The 23,414-nt window shown below is 33.1% G+C and overlaps 2 protein-coding genes across 13 annotated transcripts in view; one reads left to right on the top strand and one right to left on the bottom strand.

Moving 5' to 3' along the window:
* Window positions 1-14,974, bottom strand: part of LOC106180241 (MYCBP-associated protein) — a 34,489-nt gene extending 19,515 nt beyond the window's left edge. The window contains exon 1 of one of the 12 annotated variants that reach the window (XM_087003740.1): window positions 14,820-14,974. In XM_087003740.1, coding sequence (XP_086859866.1) covers window positions 14,820-14,898 — 79 coding nt within the window. In that variant the 5' untranslated portion in view covers window positions 14,899-14,974. Of the gene's footprint in view, window positions 1-619; window positions 1,226-2,589; window positions 2,736-3,859; window positions 3,985-5,372; window positions 5,539-6,545; window positions 6,702-8,423; window positions 8,997-9,933; window positions 10,076-11,514; window positions 11,667-14,819 lie in introns of those variants that run through there. The other 11 variants (XM_087003741.1, XM_087003735.1, XM_087003731.1 and 8 more) reach the window with 11 other exon arrangements.
* On the top strand, window positions 9,952-23,350 carry LOC106180242 (phosphatidylethanolamine N-methyltransferase-like). The gene is made up of 9 exons (XM_024077062.2): window positions 9,952-10,073; window positions 11,196-11,260; window positions 11,850-12,013; window positions 13,690-13,782; window positions 20,907-21,022; window positions 21,315-21,460; window positions 21,812-21,923; window positions 22,339-22,413; window positions 22,685-23,350. The coding sequence occupies exons 3-9, from the start codon at window positions 11,957-11,959 to the stop codon at window positions 22,746-22,748; spliced, it is 663 nt and encodes a 220-aa protein (XP_023932830.2). The 5' UTR covers window positions 9,952-10,073; window positions 11,196-11,260; window positions 11,850-11,956; the 3' UTR covers window positions 22,749-23,350.
* The last annotated feature ends 64 nt before the right edge of the window (window positions 23,351-23,414 follow it).

The following is a 23,414-nucleotide window of genomic DNA, read 5'->3' as shown; positions in this document are numbered from 1 at the left end:
TGTTCAAGTGGACACTGGTCATGGTGTCAGTGTAGATGGCATGGTGACCAGGCTTACATATACATATACCAGTAAATCTAGTGCCCTACTTAGCTGACCAAATTATTCCCTAACTGCATGTCACAAAACTTTTCTAACAGCATGCACAAAACTTTTCTAACATGTTCTGTACAGCTGGAAATATTAATGTATCCCTATTGGCATTTAAACCTTATTGTGTTAAATCAAAAGTATAACTGAGGTGAAATTTTGATGTACAAGTTTGTAGTTTCCATAGAAATAATAAACAAAAATTCCAAAAGTCATGACTTTTTTTTGCCCATGACACTAAGGAACAGGTGGTTCTAAATGGGAGAAAATCTAAGTTACTCAGTTAAGTACGCAGTTACTGGTATATTACAACTTCAAATCCATGCATATCCCTGTACTAGCCTGTGGATGTGTGAAACTAAGATATTAAAAAATTTTGTTCAAATCATACACCATCTTATAAGTATATATAGTACTGAAGTACACTGTGCACTAGAAATTATACCCAGTCCACACCAAAAAGATCTAGAATGATTTTCCACTAAAAATACATGGATATACAATGATATATTCTAGGCAAACAGCATACTGGGAGACTTGGATCTTGGCCTTTTAGAAGAATCGGATGCTCCATCTCCTCCCTTCTTGTCTCCAACTGGCATAGTGGCCTTCTTCTTAGTTGTAGACATTGTTGTTACTACACTTTGTTCTTACAAAATGTCTTGTCTGTAGTCCCTTTGGTGGCAGGTTGTTTCAGTTGTAAAATTTCCTCATGAATGTTAAGAACACCAGTAAATTGCTTTTCGGTTTCCAATAACTTTCTAAAAATGATTAACACCTTAGCAACAGATTTGTTGCCATTATGGTCTGTTGTTGTCACAAAGATGTTGATAATATTGCTGTTTCGCTCCCCTCCTTCTTGGTTTCTATCCCCTGGGTTGGTCAATATGAACAAGTCACACACACTGAACCTGTATCCAAGTGGGGGCCTATTCAATAGGCCGAGTCTAACACCATCTGTCTGTAAGGCTAACCATAGGGCAACTCCAGACACCTTTGCCCTTTATTCTTACACAGAACTGTTGTCCTCTACCATTTCTTTTATTTGTGCTTGCTCCAGGTCTGTTTAAAAAAACAGTCTGTTTTTCTTCTCTTACTTGTGCACTTCATCGATTCCCAATGCCCCTGATCCAATTCCATTTGTATGTAAATCAACTGAGCAACAGACCAAAGGAAATAGAAAGAAATAACTCTTTCACTTGCAATTGATACATGACGCTTTGTAGTTGGTCTTTCACCAAACAAAGGCAGCCATGCAATTTTACACAAACTTATAGAGCTATCTTGTTACTTAGTTTAGTTTCTTTCTTTAAGATATTGACATGTGAGGTACTTTTTTAAGCCTGTTACAGTTCAAAAGCATACGGGTAAACAGTTAAGTAACCCATATAAGGAAATTAACCCTAGATACCCAACTGGTGTAAAACAGAAATTCAATAATGCCTGAATAAAAATTATTTACAGACATACCTGAGCAGCAAGAGTTGGCTTAAAGGTAAGTATCATCCATATTCTTTGCCTTGTAAGTAATAACACCCAGCTATGTGTAATTTTCATGATATTTATTTCCTGAGTTTTATATATGGAACTTGGAAGACTTGCCAACCTTTTATGGCTTTAAAATACTAACATTTGTTAAAACTTTTCCCACCAAGATGGCATACAATAACCCAAGTTCTAGGTCTACATGTGCTGCTTTTTGGGAGTTAACAGAGGTTAACACTTGAGGTATTTCATATAAAAAAAGTAAAAAGCATGGCCATGGTTTAAAAGTAAATAAGTTGTTTTTCATAGTGATTAAACAGTAAGTGAGGAATGCAATTTTATGTAAAACTGTTTATATAAGCCTTATTCATACTGTTCAATTTATCTCCATAAGAATTGTTCAAAAATATAACTTCAGATTTTACAAGAACATAAAATAAGACTCAATATTATGGAGACATATCAAAAATAAAATTATGTCTAAACTATAATTTATTGGGCAAACAATGATACCATAAAAGAATCCTCCTTTCAATCAAATGTCATTTATACTTATGCATGCAGTGCCACCTTTAGGCAGATAAAGGAACTAACACTCATGAAAAAAAAATTGCCAAAGTAAAAAAAACTGAGAAAACTGCCAGGCTAATTATGTTAAAATAGCAAGAAAGGGAAACATATGAGAAAATATATATCCTGTAAAATGCCTTTCAGAGGTAATAATTATATGGATAGTATTCATTATTGTCTCAAAGGCAAAGTTGTATTCAAGCATAGTCACAAAAAACTGGTAGTAGGCAAGTGATAGATACTGTTGTTCAAAGAGCAGAAAAAATAGATTCTCAATTTACATAAAAGTATAATGAATTAAGTTACTTTCATTTGAAAAATTCTTAATATCCTTACATAGAAAAGTAACACAGGGGTTCAAAAATTCTTTACAACTTCTCCAATTATAAAGAGCATCATCTCATACACCTTCAATATAAAAAAATAAAACCTAAGTTTTCATACCTGCAGCAAGAATCTTCAACCCTATCTGCCTGGTTACCTTATTCTTTTTCATAGCAGTCAAAAAACTGCCTCCGCCTTTCTGATTGCTAGATTCCATATCATGTCATACAGGGAAAGTAAGTTTAAGAGCTCTTTTCCACATGCACTCTCATTCAGTTGTGCTCAACATTTTATCCCAGCAACAAGGCTATTTGTCCACCCCTGTTAAATATTATACTTCTTCTCCAATTTCTCCTGAATTTCCATACTAAACTTTAATTGGTACCTTTCATTCGGCAGTCTGTGTATGCAAGGAAGCAATTCTGTGTGTAAGCAGTGGGATCAATGTGTCCTCAAATGTCAGTTTTGTTGAAAGTTTGTTATCAAATCAATTCTTGTCACAGCTGAACAATGCCTGTCCAGTTCTATGACATTTAATCCTCTGTAAAACTTAGTTGCTTGGAACCAACATATAATATGGTTACTTAAGAATCTAATAGTCAACATGATGTAAGCCACTGTCCATTAACTAAATAGTTTTGTAAATACTCTGAAGTGCATAACACCTAACTAGGTACATACGTATTGTCTCATTTACTGCTTAGTGTGCTGCTACTGATTTTTGTATTGCAGTGAGATTAAAGAAAAAATGTGGACACTGTCACTGTGACCTTTATCAGCTGAAAATCAATGCTTTCTTGATCCAGTTTTTCCCGAGTCAGTTTCTGCAATCCTACATAAGCCTATTGATATATTAACATGTAGCTGTGACTTTCTAAAAAATTAGAGAAAAATCATTTAGTCATTATCATATTCATTAAGATATCATTTCAACACGGCATCTGGTAACCAATAGCTAATTTGCACACACATTTGTGCTGCAAGCACTTGGGTGGACTTACTCAAGTAATTTATATATAAAATGTTTTACTCTTTTTGGTCAACATCAATTTCTCATCTCTTTTAGTTGTTAATTTAGCATCTGATGACCAGGTCTACCCATTTCAAGTCCTATGATACTGGCAACCTTAAAAAACAGACAAAGCATGATACTATATTTATTCCAATTAATACATACACATTGATTGGTAGCTATTACAAAGTAGCCTTACATGATGTGAATACATGTACCTATATTATTTTTTAACAATAAGATCTGTTTGTGATAAATTTTTTCAGTAGGAAAAAAGTGCTAAGTGTCTTCTACTACCTAGCATGTCAGCATATTAAGCCAAATACATATTTTCAAATTTTGCAAGCTTTTAATAAATATTAATAGATTTTAACTTACGAGAAGAACCTCTTGAACTAGAATGGGTGCTGGGAGATTTCACATGGACATGTAAAATATCGTAGGATGCCGTTGGTGATCGCGCCATTTTAGAAAAGCTGCTTCAGAAGTGATCTCAAAACACAGCAAAAGTCTTGTACCTTATCCTTCAAAATGTCACAATCAAACAGTTTTCTTTGTTATGGGACCATTTATTTCTTATCTTGTGACAGCCTCAGATACGCTAGAAAGCTCTGATAAAGGCTACCTTGGTAACCTGTCTAAACATAATTTAGGAAGTAGCCCTAACTAATTGCTTACGATAACCTTACCATACACATTGTTCCCACAAAAGAGAGACTTGCAAGATAGGAGGAGGGGGAGAGGGAAAAAGAAATGCTGTTTACTTATTTCCAATGACAATATACAAAAATCACCCAAAATGTATTAGCTAGCACACCACTTTGGTTGTTCACTGTGTTGGTACCTTACAACACTGACCACTGGTAGTCCCAAATATCACTGTCAGGTGTGCCTTGCATTATTATTTATTTTATTACTACTACTAATAGGAAAAAAGTGTCCATCTTTCAATGGCATTTAATTACATACCCAAGTATACTATCTCTACATAATAAGATAACAATAGTTCAAAGAAATGTATGAGCTTAACATCTTTTTTTCATTACAACAGCATGTGGTTACTGGAGTGCAACCCTGCCTCCTGCTATTAAAAATACAAGAATGCCATGAAAAATTCACCCTTTACCCCCTTATAAATTACAAACTTAAGCCAGAATCTAGAGTAGAGCTGTGAAACCGAGGGTGTCTCGATAGTCCGAAGGTTCATTGGTCCGCAGGTTCATTGGTCCGAAAAGTGGTAACATTTTCATCGATTTTTTAATCAAGGGTTCGTTGGTCCGAAGGTTCTATAGTGAACATTCGGACCAATGAACCTTTGGACTATTGAACCTTCGGACTATTGCTACGGCCCCGTGAAACCATCTTTTTGGATTGAAGATTAAAAAACATATTACTAGTAAATAAGGTTCAGAGAAAGGAGTCCAGGAAAAAGGTACAGTACATCACACTTCAATAATTAAACCTGCATTTTAAATAATACATGTAGTTATTATACATACATGTATAAATGTATTTCAAAGGCTTATGATAGATCAAATAATTTATTGCTGTTTTATGTGTTTTATGATTGTGAAAGCTGATGGTGATTATTTCATAAAATCAAAAATTCATTCATAATTTTAGATATGTCACTTTATCATTTGCCTAACAGTTCATAATATACGAGTGGCTTAATCACTTAAGGTTGTGGGTATATCATATAAAATTAAAACAAAGTGACTTTAATTTCTAGGTGATACAAATTACTAACTAGTAACAAACGTATGTCCATTCAGTAGAATCCTAATTTTCCTCATGAAGGATTGAGCTTGATAAACGTTAATCCAGCAAATCAAACCTAAAAATCATATCAAAAAATATTTTGCCATTGTATCTAACCAAAATTTGGTACCTTTTTTCCCAGATCCAAGTGCTTTTGCTCTGGTTGCCACATTAAACATGTTTTCTTTAAATGTCCAATGAATTTGTTACCACTGTTTTTTTCCTGCATTTATAAATGAACACGAAAATAAAGAAGCTTGATAAACCTTCCTGTATCAACCAACTGTGACTGATTTTTAGGTTACAGGGTTCAAATGTTTGTACCAACAAAGCTTACAACCACAGCCCTGTTTCTATGCTGGTCATTATTGCCCTAGTGGAATTATTCAACAGCAGGGGCACAAAAATCATTGTCCACTTGAAATTATTCCACTTTAAAATTTCTTCAGATGAAAAAAGAATGAATGTATTGATTGTGTAATATTGGTGGACTGCAACGCCAGTGCTTGATTTTCATAGTGACCAATGGCATCTAAGTCTACAAATGCCATTTCATGATTCACTGCTGCTATAAAGAATTATTTTCTCCTCAAATTAAGGCTTTCAATGGACACCCGTATCCCAAGCATGTCAACAAAGGTAACAAAAGGCTCAAAATAATAAGAAACTGTTGGACAATTGTTAGTTTTCATTGGTGAAAGTGAGCTTGCATACAGCCTGCTCTCTGCTGCCAACACAGACTTGACTGAAAGATGGAAAACATTTCACCAAATTCTGTGTTTTTAAAATCTAGGGAAACATGCAGCTACTTAGTGAATAGATGTATGAAAGAAGCAAGGTGAAACTGAAGAAAAGGAGAGGTAAAAGAAATGTGTAAGTATTGCATAAAGGTAAGAAAGTTACATCAAAGATCCCATTCCCAGAGATTAGATGGATCCAACTTAAAGGCTCCCTGGTGGTTCATGCTAAATAGCTGTCAGCCGAGCAGGCACAAAAGTTAATTACCCCCTTACAGCTTGTAGTAGGCGGGATGGACATTTAAGCCAGATTATCTGACAGTAATCTAGTGAGACTCCCCACGGGGATAGATCGATCTAAAATCTATGGGAATGTGCCCAAAGTGACAAAGTTGTACAAGTGAATCCATGATTGACTTACACATGCAGAAATACCAGTACAGTCAGTATGAACGCGTGCTTAAATCAAAGCCATCATACTTAAAACTAATCCAATGCCTCATGCAATTAAATCAAGCACATCATCAAATCTGTTGTATTGCCAGTGTAGTAAAAAGTGAACCTACTTATTATTGTGACAATGGTCACAGTTTTATGCAGCTGCTTTAATGCTCGTTTGTTGACACCATCCCTGGATTTGGCTGTCTTGGCATGCCGTTTGCGCTTGTGATGCGACACCTCAGACATTTTCTGATAATTTAAATATACATCCTTTCCACCAATATCCCTGAAGCTATCATATCTAGTTCTTTACAAAAAATTTTTTTTTCTATCCCTGTTATTAGCCCTCCATTTTGCAATGTCCTATGTTTAGTAAATAATCCATATCACTTGACATCTAGTCACATGTTACTAAAACATGTATCATCTATTGTCCTCCAAGTGTCCACACATATAATGAAATTGTCATGTTTTATCCTCATCTCATCATAATATGAAATTCTCTAGTTGTCAGAAACAACATGTTCATGTTTTCTGCACTTTCTCCAACTAATACTATATCTTAAGTTTGATAACAGTAAAAGCTGTTCATCCTTAGAGACCTACATTAACAAACAGGCACTTAAGAATCAAAAAGTATACATCGCACTTGAGGATTTGGTTTTCATTTTAGGCCATAAGTTTTTATGTTTTACATATAAGCTGCATGTTTTCACTTACATACTTTGAAACCTAAATAAAATACATTTTAAATATTTATGCCTTAAACTTACCAATTTTCCCTTTATTTCACTTGCTTTAAGTAAAGATGTTTAGTTATTATGATTTAAACAAAAGTATTCATACCATTTGTTAATTGCATTTAGAACAAATCATAATCATGATGATGTACAGTTCAAGTAATGGGGAGTTTTTCATCTTTGTAATTGCATTTTTAATCTTTTTAGGACAAAAAAATCTTTAAATACACACGTAACAACACCTGCAGTCCTCATTTTGCATATGACCATAAATAAATCTAAGAACCATAAAATAATTCTTAAAGTTTTGTGGCCTAAATAATCATGTTGGTAAAAAAAGTCTTCAATTTCATTAACAATTTTGTCATATTCAAGAGGCACCCAAAAAGCAAAGTTATGTCTGTTTGCCAGAGTAAATAGAACTAAAATGGCAGACAATGCTGAGCTGCTCTATTACTTTGTATTTAACCTAACACATGTGACAATGGACAAAACGCAATCTTAGAGGTAAACTATTTGCAAGCACATCTTGCTGAGCTTTGAATTTAATTTCAAAATCAATTCAAGTATTTCTATTGTGAAATAGTATTCAGATAAGCACTCAGGTCAACAAAATGGTAAGTCAAACATTTTAAATCTGAAAAACTTTCTAAATACTGTAGCTTTTAATCACATCAATCTGAAAAAAAAAAAACTCTTAGCAAACATTTCATATAATTTCTTATGTATAATTCCTTCAATACCTGTGTACCTAAACCTATTTCATTGAATGTCAAGAATGCAAATGATAAATCAATAATATATATATTTAAAAAAAAAGCCTATAGACGACATAACACTTTTTAGCATGATCCTGATATTCATGGGAAATACTAGAAAAGGAAAAAGGCCAATTATTTATGTCAAAATAAAATTTCTAGTTGAATGCAATGTTTAAAAAATATGTTGAATAATTCTAGGGAAAATCTGGAAATAAGTGTTATAGCATACATTTGTTAATAGCAAAAGATGAAATTTAATCAGCTTACGCTAATCTTTTAATCAATATAGAAAAGATTGTATGAAATTTTGTAATATAGATATCAAGCATCAGTGCTCCTTTAATCTGTTTTAATGGAACACACATATCTTACAGTTTGCTTATCATTAACATTATCTTTAGGATGCATCCTACTCAAAAGCATTTTAGCCAACATACTACACACTTTCTACTATGGTATAAAAAATTCTTAATTTTAAATCAATACAAAACTGGAGACCTACTTAACAAACCAAGCATGCGAACAGAATCTTTTAGTCTTCTGCCCTTTGGTGTCTTCTTGGATGGCATTTTTGTCTCTGACAAAAGCACTGGCGAGCCTTTACTTTCTGGTCCAGTAGACTTTACTGCAGTCTTAAGCAGTGGTATCACATTCTTAAACTTTAGACGTTTTAATGACACCTTCTCATTTTCTTCTGACAATACTGGTGGTTTTGTTTGGTGTAGTGAGTTTTCCTCGACTCTATCCTGTGCAGTGACTTTTTCATTGCTGGCAATTTTCGTAAGTTCTTTTGACCTGGACTTGATCTTTGTGTCACCTGGCAGAGTTTGGATTAACTTATACTGAACTGGTATTTTTAACACACTAGCTTCTGGTAATGCTGAAGCTGACACATTGTCAATGATCTTGTCCACTGCTACAGCCATCTCTAAGGGCTTTCTTGTCTTCAACAGTTACTTGAACCGACTTGAATTACTATCCCTACCACTCCAAGCTTCCTTTGATATATATACCTTCTAAATGTCTCTACTTATGTCAGTTATGCCTTTCAACCATGATTGGTTGACACCTAAATTGCCATATTCATACCATCACAAAAAGGTCCCTCCAGCTCAATTGCTGAACTACATTAAATATTTAAAAAATTGTAATCTTATATGAAAGAGTACTTTCAGGAATGAAGCACATCCTAACCCCTGTCTTTGAGCATTTATGTAAACAAAAAGTGCTCAATTAAGTTATTAGGAGATTTAAAATATATCAAATTACACATAATAATTGAGTGTATTGCATAACACACCTTATAAGTCAATAATGTTTCAATCTCTGTGCACCTCACATTCTTAAGGTTGCAGAATCTAAATACAAGATACTGAAAGCTCATGGCAACTGACCATAATACCCACTGTCATACAGCGGTCAATTGCAAACAAATGCATACCTGTTGACCACTTGCAACAAAGCCACAAAACCATGCTAAACCCTATAATACCTCACACAAGTATTGAGCAGATCCATTTCCAATGACTATTTGTTGTTTCCCTAAAACTTCATAATACTTTCTGTAAATTTCAGTTTACTTCATAGTACCACAAATGCTAAAAGACTGAAACAAATCATTTTGAGCATTTTGAGGTGCACAGGCTTTAAATCTGGAATGAGGTTTAAAACCTGTATCATTCATAAAGCACCATTACTATTTTTATGGATTTATGCATTTAATTTAAATTTTTTATTATAGAATTACATCAAACCGGAGGAGGAGAAGTGGGCATCATAAGTGACATCAAAACAGAAGAACAAAATAACAGTGGGAATAACAAAACAAGGTGAGAATCTTTATAAGACTGCTTGGAGAACATACCATCACACTTCACAAGAGTACATAATGCAAACTTTTAAAAGTAAACTTCAAGTTGGCATAGATGCAGGTTTCCTGCACATGAATAGATTTTTTTTCTATTTAGCTTTGGATAATATCCTACAATATAAAGTTCAGTATAAAAACTCACTTATACTTGAAGCAACAGACGACTTCCTGTTTCTGCTGGCTGTGAATCTGCTATTTGCTCTGACAGCTGTGAGCCTGCTTGCAACTTTTCTATTACTGCCATATCTGCTTGCAGCCAATGAACTCATCTTGTTTTCAAATGTGAGTATTGGCATTCACTATCATCATAATACACAATTTCCAACTGTTATGGAAACACATATTGACTCAACCTGCTTAAATACTGTATCAATTAGAGTGGCTTAGTATTAGTAAAGCTGATTACCAATGGTAATACAATGTACATTCTTGATAATAACCATAACATCGTATTCATCAAACAGAAAATCAATTTCATACCTTTAGTGCATAATGAGAAAATCTACATGTACCTGTATAATTATTAATAGTCAATGTTGATGAACTTTCAAATCAATTGACTTAAAATTGTCAAATCACAACTGCAACATCTATTTATTACCTTTTGCAAATCCCTCATTTAAACCATATATATATATATATATATATATATATATATATATATATATATATATATATATATATATATATATATATATATATATATAATAAAATAAATATAAAAAACACAAAATATTTAAATATTAATTTTTATTTGATACATCCATATTGAAATCAAAATATCATAAAAATCATGACATCAATCCAGCAACAAACTAAATGCTATCACAATAGATCATTAATAATTACAAACAAGGGTTTGCATTGTATAAATATTTATACTGTACATCATAACAATATAAGGAGATGGTGTGTGAAATGATAAGCAGCAATTTGGCCCATCTGACCAGCAAAAATAGCAGGTGTCAATAAATAATGAGGAAATGATAGGAAAGTTGGTATTCTGCCAACACTTCAAGGAGCAGTCAACTGCAACTCTTTCATTTATCACAGAAAAAATCATTCGTGCACACACATTAACATGCAGACTTAAGAAATTATAACATTTGAAAGTGTCAAATTACCAGTTTAAAATACCCAATTTCCTCCACTATATAGAGCTCCACTATATAGTGCATAAATTGTGCATCTCGCCATCAGTGACTGAGTGTACCTGTACATGTAGTAATATTTTACAGTGTACACACACACCACACTCGGCAAACACAAATATAATTTTACACAATCCATTGCATTTACTAACATAATCCATTGTTGTAAATCAACTGTTCATGATTTATTTACATGTTCATGGAAATAGTAAGTCTATCACAATTCATATTTGATCTCTTTTTTTTTATTTAGGTCGCATCACTCTGAAATGTTGGCACCCAACCGAAATGTCAACGAGTTTCCTGTGCAGTCAAGAGGTAATTCCATGCAAACATACGAGAAGTGGTGTTTTATTATTAAAATACTGAAGCTAATGAATAGCAAGGCCTGCACCATGACAAATCAATAAAAAATATATGCTCTAAATCCGATGGCACAGTATCATTGAAAGAGACAGGTGATGACAGTAACCAATGACAATGTGAAACACAATTGGGTGTTGTAAGAAAAATTTACACGAATCAGATTTTTTTCATGATTAATGTTCAGAGCGGATATAATGAGTACAAACCAGATGATCTGGGCCTCTCCTTTCTAGTAGCCTTAACGTTAAGCTTGCTGCTCATTTTGCTTGTAATTAGTCACGCAATCCAACTGTGTTAGCAGGTAAGGCAGATCGCCATATTGTTTCTAGACAACAATGGGTGTATCTATTATTAAGAATTTATTAGCTTACTTTATGTGTACAAATGTCAAAATCAAATATTTTGGTAATGATTGGTGGAATATGAATCACAAAAAACTTGTTTTGTTGCAAAATTATTATTATTTTCTCATTATTTGCGTTTTAGAGAGAATGATATCCCAATAGCGGTCTGATTTGGATTCTCAATTTTCTACTTACAGCAGCAAGTCACGGAGTACGAGAAAGTACGATATATTTTGTTATGGCGGAGGATGTGAAGTAATTTAAGCGACCGTTTGAGAGTACAGGCGATTGTTTCGACCAGGGAATGCTATACGAGAGATTGCAGTGTTGCGACGAGTTGTCCTTGCTGGATCTCAGCAAGGTAATACATTTTGCGTTGTATCAAATGCATTTCCCCACACCAACTCTCAAGATACATTGACACACCCAGGCCAGTCTATCTTCATAATGTAGTGTCTCTGTGTGATGCCTGTTAGGTCTGAAAGCTTTTCTGTATTCGACAGAATGTTAATATTTTCCAAGGTCGCATGTGTTCATGGGTATTCTAAAATGTTCAGGTACCAGTAAGGGGGTCGGTGCGAAGGGTTGCATTTATGTTGTGATGTACCCCCCCCCCCCCTTGTACATCCGCTTGACATAGCGTAAATCAATTTTAAGACTGCTGATAAGTAATGAATGTTGTAGAAATTTTGATTTCATTTCACCTTCCTTATATACTTTGGAAAAGTATTAATAATCAGATCTAGAGATTGATTAAGCCAAGGCTAATGAGTAACGGTTTACATGTTACTGCTCTATGGCTGCGTAAGCTGCTTTTAGTACTTTAGACTGTTGAATTATAAGCTCCAATGGTCACCATGACAGATTGCAAATTAAAGAGGTACTGGATCTGTGCAAAAAAGTCATCTTAACTTGTATATTCACATACAAGTTGCCTTCCATCTCCTTGTTCTGTGTCCAAACACCCCCAGGACAGCAGGGCTGACGTTACCTTGTAACTAGGTTACTTTATACCAGATCAAGCTATTAAGGTTTATAGGGCAGAATTATATAAGCAAGATGTCAGTGGAAAATTTTTATCATGTTAAGTACTTGCGATTAACTTTCTCCATCCATGGCTTTACCCACTAAGCTTCTGGTCATTACAGCATAACATTATCAGATATACACTTGTGTCCCCATATACTGACATCATTTCCGATAGTTGATAAGAGTGTATGAATGGGAAATTTGGGATATACAAGACCTGTTCCATGATGTATGAAGGATATTCCTTATAATATTCTGTAGGATTGTTTAGTGTTGTGCTGGAAAAGTTGTTTTAATCTTCATGTGGATTAAATTTGATATATAGTCTCAGTATTGACATCCACTGCTGATTTGTCTTTAGGCATTAAAAAGGTTTGTACACTTAGTGACAGTAATCTCAGTTTTGCCTGAAAATGATTCAGACCATTTATTTTTCATTGTGTTCTATCTTCTGTATTGTAGATTTAAAAAATTATTGAATTTTATTTAAATTTTTACTAATGTTTGACTTTTTTCAAGATAAAGGGTATCGACAAAATTGTCATTATCATCACCAAGTTTTACTATGTGTGATAAATAATGTGTCAATTCTTGATAACTGGGTTCAATAGGTATGAAGTTCAATAGGTTTGCATGTTTTAAATTATCACTAAAAAGATTTGTATAAGTGTAGAGCTGGATAACAGATGTTTGCTTTATCACAAAAATGCATCAGTTACAATAACTTTTGAATAAACAAATTTTAAAAAATCCTGTAAATTATGATTATTTATAGGTTCAAATATTGTACAAAAACAACTTTTTATGTATTTTTATTCAAAGAAAAAAGAATATCAGTCTTGTCCATTTTCGTTAGAGTGGTTTTGGTTATGTGGAGAGTAGAGTTAATAGAGTATACCTATGAATTAGATTTCTGGAGATAGCATTCTATATGTACTAATTATTTTCAATTTTATTTTTAATTGATTATTTATTTATTATTATCATAATTTATTTATTTTGTATCAGATGGAAGTCCCAGGACTGAGGATCAACTTCACAGACCCTAACCTGTGGGTTGCTGCCCTGTGTATTGGATTCAACCCGCTATTTTGGAATGTGGTAAGATATGCTCCTTTGAACATTTTCAAAACCCTGCCAGTAAGCTGGGTGCTCTTCTATTCGACAAAGTTCAAGGGGCGTGTCATTCAGTTAATCTGGTTGCTTTCAGCACCCCGCAGAGTTGGATCAGTCGATGTAGAACAATAGTTTCATTGGGAACGCGCCCTACAGGATCAGTATATAAGGGTTCAACTTCTTTTTTATGTCATATAATTTGAAAAGTAGCCTCAAAACAGAATTTCAGTGTAGAATGAAGCCTTTCATATTTGAAGAAAAATACATAAGCGTACTAGAGATTAAAAACACCCACTGTTAAGCCAGATTGAAAATTACAGAAAAATACTATTATTGCATTCTTTCTTAGTCAAAGTGAACTGAAATTTTTTGGTTGGATCTATGTAATATTAAAATATTGTGATGTGGTTATGTAAATTAATGTATATCCAGTATCTTTCCCATGACCCAGAAAGTGAGTGATGGAAATTTGTGTGGTCTAACTGTCACTTATAAGTATGTTGACATAAATACATGTAAATATCCTCCTCATAATATTTATCAAACTTGAATGATAACGTCCAACAGACTGCCCATCAGTTATTAACTACAAGAACTTTATTGTTTACTGAGTCATTTATTTTTAACTTTTGGAATGTAATATATATATATATATATATATATATATATATATATATATATATATATATATATATATATATATATTAAGAGAGAGAGATTGGAGAACTTGGTTATTTGAGACTTAACCTTTCTAACTGAGCCATAGAAGTTATCTTCGCTGCCCTCTTTTAAACACACAACCTTATATAGGTTTAATCTTAATGCATCAAATATATTGTCATTTGGATACATTTAAGTACAATATTTTGTTTTTTTTTTTGGTTTTAACTCCTTTCAAAGTTCCATAACTACTTTCAAAGTTCCATGACTTTTGCATCATTGCTGAGTTTACTTATTTAGCCAATAAAATATGATTCATCAACATTTCAATGTGGATAAGCAGCAAAAAGCAGAAGACTTACTTGACAGCCTTTTAGCACTGGTCTGAAATTTTCTCAGAGGAGTTCTTGTTTGGGGTTTTGGTGTGCCAGAGTCTGCCATGACCAATTGGCTTGGTGTGATATAGCACTGTACAACCCTGTGAGAAACTGGTTTTTATGCTTTCCAAAACACTAGACAGTGATTCTGAAATGAAAAGTCCAGTCAGGCAACTGAAATGATGAATGAAAGACCCTTGGAGTATGTATGCATAAAAATATTCTCTCTAGAGCTGTACATGACCATGTCCATTATTATGATTCTGTATTATCTAGCTCAATGTTTGAAATACTTCAGCATCATACAAAGTTGTTTTAACTTACTTTTTCCTCTTTGTACAATTAATCAATTAAATCCTGTGAACCACACATTTGGCATGGAACATAAAACACAGTAAATCTTCATAATGAGCAGCCAACTTAAAAAAAAAAAGAAAGACGCAACATAATTATGTTCCCATAGCTTCACAGTGTTAATCCTTGGTGTGCTTGTGGTTAACTAACCATGGTATTTTAAATATGAAATTAAGGAACACCTCCCATTGCTAGCCACAAATTAATTGAGGGACCAAAAACTAATAATAAATATTAGAAATTATTTCATTTTCATTATTCCCATATAATAAAAATATTTTCTTGAGGTATGCCCATTGAGAAAGTGCAGTCAACAGATGAGTTATTATTGAGGACTGTATTACATAGGGGTCTTGGCTTTTGCTATTTTCAATATTAAAATGTTTACTTTGGCCAGGCAGCTGTAGAAATGTGGACTGATATTTGAAAGAGAACATTTTTAACCATAAATCACAACAAAAAGCCATAAAAGAGCTGAAGCAGACAAGCATTAGCAGGACTTGCTTGCTAGACATCTTGTAGTGGAGGTACTGCTTTAAGTTTGTGAAATTATATATTTTTGCACGTTTACAGTTAACAAGATTCTCTGCTATAATCCTTTTATTATAATAAATAAAATTATAAATAAATCCTTTTATTTTGCAGTGCAAGAGATGCATATATTTGTTTTAGTTCAAACTACCATTCAGTAAATTGTCTCCCACATATAAGCACCATTGACTGCAATGGCATATAATGTAATTGTTCTTTATAACAAAATATCTATCCTTATTTGTTTTACATTTCAATAGATAAAGATGTCAGTTGCATATGGTTGCTTATTAATTAATGGGTAATGTTTTATTGAAAATATCTGTAAGGACTAATGAGTTCAGTCCATTGATTCAGTTATGGAATCAATTTAAGTGTGTTTTGAACCGAGCTAATTTTTGACCTGCTGAGGAATTTTTATTGCTTCCCTAGTGTGCATAGTAAAACATAACTTAGGACAGTCTTTGTAATACTGAAGTTGAGAGAAACTGATATATATATATATATTTCTCTTACTTGGGCTCCTCTGGCATATCTTAGCACTGCCTTAAACCACAGCAAATTTTACTTTCCCAACTTTTCAATCAACAGGACTATTTTTTGTTAATGAAACATGAAAATTTGCATTGTTTGAATGGTTGTCTCTGAAATAAAAAGCCATGCTGCTCACATTTTTGTTTTCAGTAGGTGTCACCTGGTGAAATGTCCTCTAGACTGGAACTACAAAAATGAATCTTCTTTCTATGCTACCAGTTCATTTAGTTTTTAAAAGTTTTTCATTCTTTTATATATTTTAGTTATATAAAAAGTATTACATTTTTTCACATCTATTTAATATATAATGGTCTTTTACCAAATGGTATATGTTTGCGAAATAAGTCGTGCGGAAAATTGAAAAGCCCTTACCTTTAAGTAGTCCAGAGGTGTATGAAACAAGTTACCATGACTGCTAGCAAGAACATTCTGTTGGGGCCACTTCAATTCAGCAAATATTGAACTACCAGTCCCACACCAATTTTATGATATATCCCTATGCTGTAAAACCATATCCTTGCCTATGTGAAGTACTCTGGAATCTTTTAACTGCTGCTGTGTATTGTTTGTCAAAGGGCTTCCTGCTTCTAAGGTATTTAAATTGTTAAATGGTTGTATGTTCCTTTTCCCATGCCCAAGCCAAAGTTTTTGTGATATTGACTTTCCCTAAAAATCAATGTACTTCTAAATACTTAATTGTTGCTATTTGTTTAACTTATTAAGCTTCTACTGGACATGACCATTCATATGAACCCGTGCCTAAATTTTCATCAAGCTATGCCACCTTTCTATATGTAGTGGATATTAGATCGTACACAGTGTGTTTATTGCATTGTAAAATGTTTTCTGAATGGCCCTTGATTATATTTTAAGAGATTATATTGTTATCCCTTTTGGAGGGCATGGGATATTTAAACTGTGAGATATAATTCATTCTAACTTTGAATGTGTTAGCAAATTTTGTTCTCTGAAGTGATTTGTCAAGTACAAATCAGTAACATAATTTGGATGTAATACATAGTATTTTACAGTATACTAAAGTTAGCTACACTTTTTAAATGAAGTAAAGCCAGTGGAAAAAGCTTCAGTAGTGAACCCTAGATAACAAGTACTAAAGGTGTGGGGATTGAAAAAGATGATTTCAAGTCAAAAAGACCAATTTGACAATTTTGAGTTGGTTTGAAAAGCGAAACTTTGATAAAACATATACTTTTTCATTAATATCATTTGAACCAAAGAAAGAAATATTGGCCTTTGGTGGCTTCTTAATTGTTTATAATTTTGTAACTGTTTATTTATATATCTGTTTATTTTTTATACTTTTGTTAAATTTTATCTTACTATCTTGTACAATACACATGTATGTTAATTGTGTTAGTGTACTTATATTCTGTGTTAACAAGCATTTTTATGTACAGACACAGATGTGTCTGTACATATTGCCATCACCTGCGTCTGTCGTCGCCGATGCCGATGCCGATGCCGATGGCGATGCCGATGCCGATGCCGTCGCCGTGCACTTTCCTTGTAAACACGATAAGTGGAAGGCAGTTTTACTTTTTGGCTTTATATTTACAGAGCTGATGAATATTCATAAAACGCAGGTCAAGTTCGAAAATCAGCATGATCGGGCCATTATTGTAGAAGTTATGCTGTTTTTTCACTTTTCAGCATATATGCAACCTTGTAAACACATTCTAAGGAAAACCGTTAGGCCTGTTGTCATGAAACTCACAGGAGTAATCAATCTTACTAAAACGCAGGTCAAGTTCGAAAATCAGCATGATCGGGCCACTATTTTAGTAGTAATGCGGTTTTTTCATTGTTCAGCATATATGCAACACTGTAAACACAATATAAGAAAAACAGAAAGCCCAATTGTCATTAAACTCACAGGAATGGTCAGTCTTACTAAAACGCAGGTTGAGTTCGAAAATCAGCATAATCGGGGCATTATTTTAGAAGTTATGCTGTTTTTTCACATTTCTTCAGATTTCCTCAGATTTAATTCTTAGGCATGTTAATAGCCTTATTATTTAAGTAATAAGATACATAAAAGTGTTTGTTTGACATTTCCTGCATCTTTACAACATTGTTAGTTGATTATGTAAAAATGATGGTAAACTTGTTATCGTGTATTGTGTAATAAAGTGTCAAAAATGGAAATAAACTCATATCATTGCAGTTTGTCAGATTCAATCATTCACTATGTTCAGAATCTCAGAATGGAAGAAATTGGACATTAAACACTGTTCTATTGATATTTTTCACATCTCATCAATTTTCTTAGTTGATCTTATAAAAATGGCAGTAACCTATTAATTTTGTTTTATGTTAAAAAAGTGTTAAAAATGGAAATAAACCCATTTCAGAACAGTGCAGTCTTGTTTACATTTTGGCATCTTTAAGGCGTGACTTTGAAGTTCCATCGGCCTAAAAACCTTTGTTAGTCAAGTTTACTATTTGTCCATGATACTAATATTTTATTATTAAAAATTGATGATCATTATGCTGTTAAACATTATGTAATATTGCATCGAAATTTGAAAAAAACCTATTTTGGGCACTGCTCCCATGATGACCATTTAAGAAAAACTATGTCACTTACTGTTCTCAAACAGTACAGTTAATATGTACAGATGTGTCTGTACATATTGCCATCACCTGCGTCTGTCGTCGCCGTCGTTGCTGTCACTGTCGCTGTCGCCGGCGCCATGCACTTTCATTGTAAACACGATAAGTGGAAGGCAGTTTTACTTTTTGGCTGTATATTTACAGAGCTGATGAATATTCATAAAATGCAGGTCAAGTTCGAAAATCAGCATGATCGGGCCATTAATGTAGAAGTTATGCTGTTTTTTCACTTTTCAGCATATATGCAACACTGTAAACACATTTCAAGGAAAACCGATAAGCTTTTTGTCATGAAACTCACAGGAGTAATCGATCTTACTATAACGCAGGTCAAGTTCAAAAATCGGCATGATCGGGCCACTATTTTAGTAGTTATGCTTTTTTTTTCACTTTTCAGCATATATGCAACACTGTAAACACAATATAAGAAAAACAGATGGGCCAATTGTCATTAAACTCACAGGAGTGGTCATTCCTGCTAAAACGCAGGTTGAGTTAAAAAATCAGCATAATCGGGCCATTATTTTAAAGAAATGCAGTTTTTTCACATTTCCTCAGATTTAATTCTTAGGCATGTAAACAGTTTCATTATTGAACTAATAAGATACGTAAAAGTGTTTGTTTGGCATTTCCTGCAATTTTACAACATTATTAGTTGATTATGTAAAAATGATGGTAAACTTGTTATCGTGTATTGTGTAATAAAGTTTCAAAAATGGAAATAAACTCATATCATTGCAGTTTGTCAGATTCAATCATTCACTATGTTCAGAATCTCAGAATGGAAGAGATTGGACATTTAACACTGCTCTGTTGATATTTTTCCCATCTCATCAATTTTCTTAGTTGATCATATAAAAACAGCAGAAAACTGTTAATTTTGTTTTATGTTAAAAATTGTTAAAAATGGAAAAAAAGAACATTTCAGAACAGTGCTGTCTCGTTTACATTTTGGCACTTTCAAGTTGTGACTTTGAAGTTCCATGGGCCTGAAGACCTTTGCTAGTCACATTTTCTGAATATCCATAATACTAATATTTTATTATTAAAGTTGATGGTCATTATGCTGTTAAACATTATGTAATATTGCATCAAAATTTGAAAAAAAAAACTATTTTGGGCACTGCTCCCATGATGACCATTTAAGAAAAACCATGTCATTTACTGTTCTCAAACTTACAGGAAAGAAACATGGGACTAAAATACAGCTTCAGTAGGAAATACAGTCTGTTTGGTAATTCTTACTGCCAGTCAAACAGTTATTTTGTGAAAATTTAATTTTTCACATATTGGCATTTTCAAGGTGTGACTTTGAAGTTCCACGGGCTTGAAGACCCATGCTAGTCACATTTTCTGAAAATCCATGATATGTATATTTTATTATTAAAAATTGACGGTCATTATGCTGTTAACCATTATGTAATATTGCATCAGAATAGAAGAAAACACAATTTTGGGTGCTGCTGCCATGATGACCATTATGGGAAAACCATGTTACTTATGATTGCCAAACTTTCAAAAAAGAAATACAGGACTAAAATGCAGTCTGAGTTGGCAAAGCAGTCTAAGTGACTTCTTTTTCTGGAAGTTATACATTTTCAAAGTGTAAACTTGTCACATATTTCAATTACATTGGTATTACCTGTTGAGGATAATTAAAATTTGATGTTGAATTTGCAGTTTAACATAATGTATTTTTGCATCAGAATTGACAGTAGCCTATTTTGTGCATAGTTATTTCCTGTTTTTTGTCTGTACATTTGACAGCTTTGCTGCCTTGTTTCACTTGTCTGTTATTGAACATATACATGCATATGCATTTATTGGAGCATGAAAAAAATTGAATTTTAAAAAAGGGAAAAATATAAAACTTTTAATATTTCTACAGACCTTGTCTTTTTGAAGACACAATTAGAGACTTCAGATTACATCCTTGACATAGGCAAAAATCCTTTGCCAATTTGATATGAATATGGCATTTGATAATCATATTATGTTTTCTGATCTTTTATTCTCCAGGTGGCCAGATGGGAATACAGAACCCACAAGCTCAGCAGACTGTTTGGGTCCCCATACATTGGATGTTATGTCCTGGCAGTTATGATATTTTTTCTTGGCATTTACAGAGATGGGAGGTTAGGCTTTAAAATGTCTTTTTATCTGTGCACTGATTTTTTTTCCATAATCAAATTTGACATATTGAAGATTATTATTTACTGTGCACCTCCTTATGTTATTATCTCTGATTTACTGGCCATGCATCAACTCATTTACTTATGCGTAAATATTTATAGATAAAGAATTTATTTTTTAAGATCGAACTGAAAATGAAATGTAAGCGTCAACATAGAAAATAAACTGTCCCAGGGATGACTTTAATTAACAAACACATGAAAGCATTAACAAAACAAATTATCTTGTTTCTAGGTACAGACTAGCTCTTCAAAGTCAGCCCAAGTCTCCTGAGTTATTTAGTAACTGGATTCTCTGGTCAGGATATGTATCTGTACTAGTAGGGAGCATGCTGGTGTTGACTAGCTTCTTCACTTTGGGAGTCACAGGGACATTTTTAGGTTGGTGTAACTTTTTGAAATTTGTAAAGTCTTCATGATCCAGCCCTGAGATTTTTTTTTAGTAAACAAAACTCTGATGTGACTGAATGAAGTGATTTTTCTTCAGTCAACAGCTTAGTATTGAAGTAGTTTTTACCTCCAATGTTTCGATGTCTAGCAGAACATCTTCATCAGGGAATGAGGCTAGGTTTTTTTTTGTGTGTGTGTGTGTGTTGGTCTGGATTAATTGCTCCCTGTAAAGGTTGTATCAAAGTAACTTCATATCTTTTTAAATGCACCATTGTCATTGTTTATGCTAATTTGAATATATGTACCTTATGAATGTTCAATATCTCTATTTTTATTTTGTAGGAGATTATTTTGGTATTTTGCTTGATGAAAAAGTGACCAGTTTCCCGTTTAACATAATGGACAACCCTATGTATTGGGGATCGACTATGAATTTCTTTGGTGTAGCTCTTATGTAAGTGATTGTTGATGACACACTGGCATGTGTTTGTTTTGTTTTAGTGAAAAAGAGTAATTTTTCAGAATTAAAAATTATTCATTTTATAATATTTAGTTAGTTATTCAGTTATTTTTTAAAGTAAATTACCTTAAGCACTTTGTTAAGTGTGTTACATCCTATCAGGAACCTATGGATGTTACTGGTTTTTGGTGGTTTTTGTGGAAATTATAATATTGCACTAAAATGTCTCTGCTGAAACTAAAAAGTGCGGGCATGTGTAATCATTGCTGTGTTGTTAAGTGGTGGCGCATTTATTAATGCAAGAACAGAACTGAATAAATTCAGTTTGGAATTTGTGGGGGGGGGGGGGGGGGGGGGGGGGAGGCCAGATCCAAAGTAAGAAAATAAAATCTAAATTTTTGTCTTCCAGACAAGCTAGCCATGCAGGTCTCTTGCTCACTCTCTGGGTTGCTGTGTCTTACAAGATTGTTATCATGTTTGAAGGGTAAGTCTCATTTAAATAAGTCAAAAAATGCTGCAAAAACTTGAGCATTTTTTTAGTAACAAAATGGATATAAAAATGTTTTAGGTATTTGCTCATACCCAAGGTTTTTCTACTTCCTTATATTTCTTTTAACAAATGTGTTATGGAACTTATTGACGCATTATTAAATGAAAAAATGTAAACCTATTTGTGTAAGAACTAAATTATAAATGTCAGTAAGAAAAGTTAAATTTTCTTATTAAATGACTTAAGTTTCTCCTTTTTTTTCCAGGCCATTTACTGAAGCTATTTACAGTAAAAAGACAAAACTAAAAAGTAACAGTCACGCAGATTAGATGCTTCCTGAGCCATGAACATGGAATAATGTGCCAAGTTCAAGGGGATATGACACAGTTTTCTAAGACCTTCCAACATTATCTCTGCAGATAGTCCCCATTCTCTGGGAGATCAGGAGTTCACCACTAGGAATAAGACGTGGTGTTTTTCTTATTTATACATTGTCTTCCACGACTCTTGAAAAACTCTTGATATTAAACTATACATCAAATCATCATTTGATGGAAAACTTAAGAATTTCTTTGTAATGATCTTGTATATTTCATGCGCTGATCCATTGCTATTACACAATTGATTTCAAGAAAGATGCCATAGATTTTTAAAGTTAATATTTATAAAAATTGCAACAAAAATTACATTACTGTAGCATTTGCGTAGAAATGCTATGATTTGGAGTATAATTGTAGTATTTATACTTTAGAAATGGTGAAGAGGATTCTTCTGCAGTTTAAAACTATTTCAATAGTCAAATTGGCCAAAAACAGTCAGTAAGATGCTTGTCAGCTAAGTTTAGACTATATAATTTATCCTTTAAAAGGATATTGAATGAACAATGCAAAGTATGTTAGTGTTAGTCATAGTAAATGTGTTTTTTAATTTATCAGTGTTGGCTCATGATATCTTTGTTCTGTTAAGGTATTCTTCTTACCTCTATGTTCTTAGTC

The sequence above is a fragment of the Lingula anatina genome, chromosome 2 (assembly GCF_051362555.1).
Source record: "Lingula anatina isolate TDL-2025a chromosome 2, LinAna3.0, whole genome shotgun sequence".
Classification (NCBI taxonomy): Eukaryota; Metazoa; Brachiopoda; class Lingulata; order Lingulida; family Lingulidae; genus Lingula; species Lingula anatina.
The sequence above is the reverse complement of the archived record's forward strand: the minus strand, read 5'-3'. Positions and strand labels throughout refer to the sequence as shown.

Excerpts from the sequence above, each read along its gene's own strand:
- LOC106180242 (XM_024077062.2), top strand. The coding sequence starts at position 11,957 with ATGCTATACGAGAGATTGCAGTGTTGCGACGAGTTGTCCTTGCTGGAT. Across the intron at positions 13,783-20,906 it reads ACCCGCTATTTTGGAATGTG|GTGGCCAGATGGGAATACAG; the intron begins GTAAGATATGCT and ends TTTATTCTCCAG. Across the intron at positions 21,461-21,811 it reads AGTCACAGGGACATTTTTAG|GAGATTATTTTGGTATTTTG; the intron begins GTTGGTGTAACT and ends TTTATTTTGTAG.